The 7307-nt window shown below is 35.0% G+C and overlaps 1 protein-coding gene across 8 annotated transcripts in view; it reads left to right on the top strand.

Annotated features, from left to right (window-relative positions):
* Positions 1-7307, top strand: part of citb (citron rho-interacting serine/threonine kinase b) — a 56838-nt gene that overhangs the window by 21528 nt on the left and 28003 nt on the right. For all 8 annotated transcript variants that reach the window (XM_016500987.1, XM_016500983.1, XM_016500986.1 and 5 more), the window contains exons 14-15: positions 496-693; positions 2068-2121. In XM_016500987.1, coding sequence (XP_016356473.1) covers positions 496-693; positions 2068-2121 — 252 coding nt within the window. The remainder of the gene's footprint in view (positions 1-495; positions 694-2067; positions 2122-7307) is intronic.

The following is a 7307-nucleotide window of genomic DNA, read 5'->3' as shown; positions in this document are numbered from 1 at the left end:
CTCTGCAGTGAATGGGTGCCGTCAGAATGAGAGTCCAAACAGCTGATAAAAACATCTCAATAATCCATGAAAAGCTGCATGTTTGTAAGAAACAAATCCATCATTAAGCCATTTTAACTTTAAATCTGTCACTTCTGGCCAAAATGCAAGTCAATAATCCATAATAACACTTACTCCAGTGGAAAAAGTCCATCCCATGTTTTCCTCTCACATCAAAATCCACACACATAGAACAGTTTTGGCTTGTAAACGGTGTTTGAGCTGTGCATATTTCTCTCCTGATTCAGACCAGACCACTTTTTCACTGGAGAAAGCAATATTATGGATAGAGTCCTCGTATTTTAAAAGGGAAGTGACGGTTTGAAGTTAAAACATCTTAATGATGGATTTGTTTCTTACAAACACGCAGCTTTTGGCTTCACAAGACGTTAATTGATGCACTGGAGTGGTGTGGATCATCCAGTAACTGCAGTCCTGCTGTGTGTTCCTCCACAGATGGGTCTGGAGCACGAGGAGCAGAAGCTGGAGATCAAGAGGCAGGTGTCGGAGCTCACGCTGTCCCTGCAGGAGAGAGAAGCTCAGATCAGCAGCCTGCAGGCGGCCCGGCACGCACTGGAGAGCCAGCTACGACAGGCCAAGACCGAGCTGGAGGAGACAACCGCGGAGGCCGAGGAGGAGATCACCGTCCTTCGGGTGAGGATTTACATTGTGATGAATGAACCAGAAGTGACCATGATCCATCTCTTTCCTATCCCCCATCATTTAGAAGATAACAGTTTAGTTTGGAGACCAGTTCTCACTATTAACCAGTTGCGTATTAGTATGCATATTATGAGCTTTTTGGCTGTTTATTAGTACTCATAAAGCACATGTTAATGCCTTAAATACCTAACTACCTTACTAATTAATAAGCAGCAAATTAGGAGTTTTAGGCATAGTTAATAGTTAGTTAATAGTGAGAATTGGTCCCCAAACTAAAGTGTGACCAACATTTGTATTTTACTGAGATCAATTAAAATGTCTTTTAGTGCTTACTGTTTCACACACTACTTTTTAGAAAATAGTAGGCAGAGCACAGTCATAAATAAATGTGATTTAGGTATATACATATGGAAAATGAAACTGTTTATTGAACTTAAATTCTAAAATTTGCATATGTGTTTTTTATTTGATATTTTATTTGATACATCAGGCTTTTATGGCTTCTATAGTTTGATATAGTGAGAATATGGAGGAATAAAATATTCTTAACAACCCAGTTTTTGTTCAGAGGCCCAAACTGAGCAAAAATATACAATTTGGTGCAGATGCTGACATTTATATAGCCAAAAGTATGAAATTCTGATGCTTGTAATGTAAATCAATGAGAACTTCCTAACAGTATAGCAGACACTTACATAAAAATATCAGTCGCCATTCTGTATCTCCGATAATATGTCTTAGTAAGATGATATTTAAATGCTTAGTTTGATGATCAAAACATATAATGCAGTGCAATACAATGATGATTGAGAGATGAACAAATAAACGTTCCTCAAAAGCCTTTGAAATTTCCATATCAAATATAATACAGTAGTTTTTTTCAGTAACTTAAGCAAAAGGCAGCTTGACTGTAGCTTATCTTAGTAGTTTGTGTCTTGGCAAGCTAAAGTTTCAAAGTAGCTTCTGAAGGAGCAGTAGTCGATATAATCCACCATATTGCAGACTCCATGCATCTCCTTTATATCGTTCAATCGTAATGAGTAATCGTGTGCTTCTGTCTAATCTCTCAGTGGACCATTGTGTTCCTCGTCTTCACAGTGCTGTAAACATCTTCCCACGCTCCTCTGCGGTATACGCGAAGGCTGCGGCGCTCCGTTTCAATGCATCTTTGACACGGTTTCATCCTCGCGCCCCGCTGCTCTCATGCATGACATCACACCTGTCATGGCACTCGAGTTCATTTCACAGCGCCGCTGCTATCTGCTCAAATGCACTTTACTGCAGAACTCCACGCAGCACTCTGGCAGAGTGCGCACTTATTGCAAACATGGCCATTTTCACTCTCATTTTGTTTCTTTTTTTTAGGCCCATCGGGATGAAATCCAACGCAAGTTTGATGCCCTGCGAGACAGCTGTGCGGTATGCAAATGAGCTTTTCTCTGTATTTGACTCATTAAATGTGACCCACACAAGTCCTACCTGTACAGATAGAATGTGTGGATGGTGCAGTTTCCATAAGCAGCATCTGAGTCAAAACTAAATCCATAAATAAAGCTTTTTTCCCCAATATCACGATTTTAGCTTAAAACAATGTACACTACCGTTCAAAAGTTTAGAGGGTGGTAAGATTTTTAAAATATTATTGAAAACAGGTCTTTTATGCTCACCAAGGATGCATTTAATTGATCAAGAATACAGTAAAAACAGTAATAATGTGAAATATTTTTACAATTTAAAGTAAGTGTATTTTATTTGAAAATATATTAAAATGTAATTTACTCCCATAATGCAATGCAGTCTTCAGTGTCACATGATCCTTCAGAAATCATTCTAATATGCTGCTCAAAAAACAATTCTTATTATTATCAATGTTGAAAACAGTTGTGCTGCTTCATATTTTTGTTAAAACCATTTTTTTCAGGATTTTTAGATGAATAAAAGTTAAAATGAAAAAGAAATCTTTTGTAACATTATGATAAAAAAGAACTTATTGGCCCCAAACTTTTGAATGGTAGTCTGAAGGCTAAAGTGTGTCTTTTGGATCAGTAACGGGATCTGCTTTTTTCAGTTCATTTAAATAGCCCAGCAGGGTGACAAATAATCTCTTAATTAAAAGGAGCTCATAAAAATGGCATGTACTCTGACATTTATAAAAGAATTAGAAAAGTATTGTTTAAAATAGTTTTAGATGAAGAATAGCATGTCACACCGCTCTTACAGTTTAATAAATCATGTCAAGCAACCCTGTTACCATGATATCAGGCATCCTGAAAGTTGTTCACCCAGCAGTCACTGATTTGGGGAACGTTGCGTTGCCCCTGGAGTGTGTTTCATTATTATCAAGCACAGAGCATCTCTGCCCTACTTTCACTGTCCACCCACACTCAAGCTGTTTGAGCGTCTCCACCGATGCAATATTCTCACCCGGTCCCAGCGCTGTTTTTAGACGCTCATCTTCTCCTTTGTGCCGAGGAGTTATATTACATTTTTCCTTCATCATACTCCTTTGCAATCATAGCTGGAGCTCAGATGAACGTATAAACTTGAAAATGAGAATTTCATTGTCTTATTAGAATGAAAACATAGGGGCTTGTGTTTATAAGCATGTAAGGCAAGTCAAGCATCAAACTCATACTTATGGTTTAGGGTTTGTATGAGCTCTAGTAATAGTTATTCTCAGTGTCTGAAGCCTCACTGTCAGTCTCAGTGAGTTCTGCTGATGGTGGACTACAGACAGACAGACAGACAGGAGAGCGGCGTCTGCTCCTCGATCTGTCTTTCGTAAGCTCTTATAATCCCAGCCTCTGGTGAAGGCTTCTTTCCACTAAACACACTTTGATCTTCTCAATTTTTGAGATGTACTATGAATAGTAAGGGTATAAAATAACATTGTTTTCCAATGCACTTTTATTTTAATAATTACATGCATAATAAAAGCCAGTGCAACACTAAAAGCAATGCTAGGGTGTTGTGTGGTTGCCAAAATGTTTTTTTTATTTTTTATTTTTTTATTTTTTCGTGATAATAGATGGCACAAAATTTTCATATTTTTGTCATTTCATCTGAATATCAGAATTTGTGAGATTTAGTCATTTGAATGTTTTGAGGTTAATGTTTTTCTAGAAAACACTCTTTGACATTGTTATGTTGAATATCAAAGTTTTTTTGGGTCTGTTTACTAATGTGGGCACATTAATGTTTTTAGATTTGTGGAGTGAAAAATATTGTTTTGATTTTTAATGAAAAGATCAATTAGACCTAGAAGGCCCCAAGTGGCATCTTGATACTTATGTTATTATTTATTTAATACTTAATGTAATTCATTGGGTTTTTCATTTTAGACATCTGTAGGATAACGGAGTGAAATCATTCAATTTGAAATAAATTGGACTATTTTTATTAAATATGAGAAATTAAATATGTATATATTCTTATTCCTTTACATAAGTCATATAATAAATTTACCTTTCAGATGAATCTCTTTTACAGGGATTCTGCTTTGTCTGACATTGGTTATTCAATTCAACAGTTTATTTAGTATTTTACTTTAATGGCACTTATAATGGTATAATATAAGAATATAAGATAATATAAGATAAAAATACAAGAATAATATTAAAAGTAATGCATACGATCTGTGAAAGTTAGTGAGGTAAGATGACCTCTTTGAATAATTTTACATTAAAAATGTTAATGTATTTTATGTGAATGGTTGATAGTTAATCTAGTATTTTACATTAATGACAATTAAAAATATAAATATACTTTTCATAATATAATATAATATAATATAAAAAGTCATTTATACATTCTGTGAAAGTTAAATAGGTAAGATGTCCTGTGAATAACTTTACACACACAAAAAAAAAAGAAATAGTTGATTTGGTATTTTACATTAATGACACTTAAAAATATATAATATTATATAACATAATGTTATATAATATAATAATAGCATTAAAAGCCATTGATACATTCTATAAAAGTTAGAAAGGCAAGATGGCCTCTTTGAATAATTGTAGATTTTGTGCAATGAGAACTAAATGAGCAAATGTTTCTATTTATTTTCGTTAACACATTGGCTGATGCATCATCACCCTGCAATGCTAAACTTGTATCTAAATATCTTACAGTTTAAAAGTGCACAATGGCATTGTAACACAGTTCGTAGTCAGGGGAAGAAGGAGGCGGGAACCGGCGAACATTTGAACAAAACTTGAATAAAATAAACAAACACAAAATGAAAGTAAAGCGGCAGCCCCTCGCGGACGACTGCCGCACACAAAACACAAAATAAAGTCCAAGCCTGGTCCTCTCTCGTCCAACACTGTCGTCACTCCTCCTTTTATCCTTCCGGAGCTCCTCCGTGGGACTCGAGACCGGTGAGTGGCGCAGGTGTCGTGCATTAGCATTTACTCCACCGGCCTCACTCCGTTCCCACGGCTCTCGGCCCCGCCCCTCTCGTCACAGGCATCTTCCCTCATCTTACTCTACTGCCTTTCTAAGATCTCAGATTTCCACCTGAACAATAAAAAAAACCTAGCAACCAGGCATAACACCCTAGCAACCACACGGCATTGTGCAAACAACCATTCAGAAGGCAAACAGATGCGTTTTTGAATTTAATCGGTGAAAGATGAAAACAAGCTTAACACAGGCCAAATAAACTAAAGCGGGGTAAAAAGAGTGTTTTTTGGTCAGTAGTTAAAGTGGGTCAGTGTGTGTGAGTGTGGCGCTGTGCCTTTAACATAATGACAATAATAATGAGCGCAGAAACCTCCTCCGCACCAGAGGAGTGCTTGGCACTGCTGCGCGCCAGCACACTTGACCAGCTCTGCAGTTTCATGCAAACCTGCGTCTCTTCTGCTTGTCAGATGGAGGCTTTGGAAATGTGTGAAGTGAAACGAGAAAACGGGTCTATAAAGGGTTTTAGTCAAAGATGAAGTTCAAGGTAGCTCTGCATCTTGCTTCGAGTGATGTTAAAGTCTTTAAGAACATTTCTGGCACTGGACAGGATTAAATACACGCCTGTTACACAGACAGAGTTTTTAAGGACAGGACACGTGTAGAGCGACAGGAAGATGTTAGGAAGAAAGATGGAAACTGTTCTTTAGTAGCAAACAGTAAACTCATACAGGTTTGAGTCGTGGTTTAGTGGTTAGCACACATACTTGGGATGTTTTTAGCAAGCTTATTTAACTTTTAAAGGGGTCATATGATGCTATTTTAAAGATGCTGCATCAACACTACTGCTGTTCCTGAAACCACGCCTTCTTTCTTTGCGTGCACATTTGGGTGGCATTATGCTAATATTTCCACATAGTGACGTAGATATGTGGGGGCGTGTTAGAACGAGCCGTTTTAGGTAGGTGTGGCTGACTCTTAACTTTTATAAAGAATATCTCTTTGAATTTGAGACTTTAGTCTTTGCAACTTTACAGATCTTCTTTATGCACCAAGAGCTTCAGAGCTTGTAACATTCCTAAAAGAAAGGAAAACTTGAAATCGCATCATATGACCCCTTTAACGTAGTCTGGCTTTAAACTGCCCATTTGTGATGTAATAATGTTCGCTTTGTTCTGAAAGTAAATCTGAGTTCAGTCATAAAACAGTAATACAAACCATAGCAAATAATACCTCAATAGTCCTAAAATGTACTTATACCAGGTTTTTTTTTTTTTTTTTGGTACTATAATATTATAAAACAAATACTATGGGGTTTGGGGTTGGTATGTTTTTGAAAGAAATGCTCACCAAGGCTGCATTTAATTGATAGCTGTTTTCTATTTGAATATCTGTTAAAATATAATTTATTGCTGTGATCAAAGCTGAATTTTCAGCATCATTACTCCAGTCTTCAGTGTCACATGATTCTTCAGAAATCATTAATATGCTGATTTGCTGCTCAAGAAACATTTCTGATGATCAATTCTGAAAGCAATCTTTTGTAACATTAAAAATGTCTTTACTGTCACTTTTGATGAATTTAATACATCTTTGCAGAATTTGATTCTTTTAAATACATTTTATATAATTTTATTTACATCAAATTTTTTTTTTGCTAGTTAATTAAATTTAGTTGCCATGATTTTGTAATATTTAATAGGACTGCAAATTACTATTTTAAAATTACCACATAATTAATGGGATTATGTGACACTTATGTTATAACTTATAATAGCAATACATTTATTTTCTATTATTTTTCCAGTTCCATAATGACTGGACAATTTTTTTATATTATACTTTTGTAGTTTTATAGAGAATACATTCACAAAGAACAATGTTTAGCAGATACAATTAGTAGACAAGTATAACTTTAAGTAAAATTTTATTTAAATACATTTTAAATGTAATTATGCATAGGTTTTATTTGAAATAGAAATCTATAAATGTCTTTACTGTCACTTTTTATGAATTTAATACATCTACATTTACATTTAAAATAGTAATTTTCCATCATTTTTCTGATTCTGATTCTTTGCTGAATTTGATTTCATTTAAATTAATTTAATTTAATTTCCTTTGCATTTATGTTCTTTAAATTTAGTGTGTGTATATATATATATATATATATACAGTATATATATATATATATATATATA

Source organism: Sinocyclocheilus anshuiensis, unplaced genomic scaffold (assembly GCF_001515605.1).
Source record: "Sinocyclocheilus anshuiensis isolate Anshui unplaced genomic scaffold, SAMN03320099.WGS_v1.1 scaffold714, whole genome shotgun sequence".
Taxonomy (NCBI): Eukaryota; Metazoa; Chordata; class Actinopteri; order Cypriniformes; family Cyprinidae; genus Sinocyclocheilus; species Sinocyclocheilus anshuiensis.
Note: the sequence above shows the minus strand (reverse complement) of the source record. Positions and strands in the feature narration are given on the sequence as shown.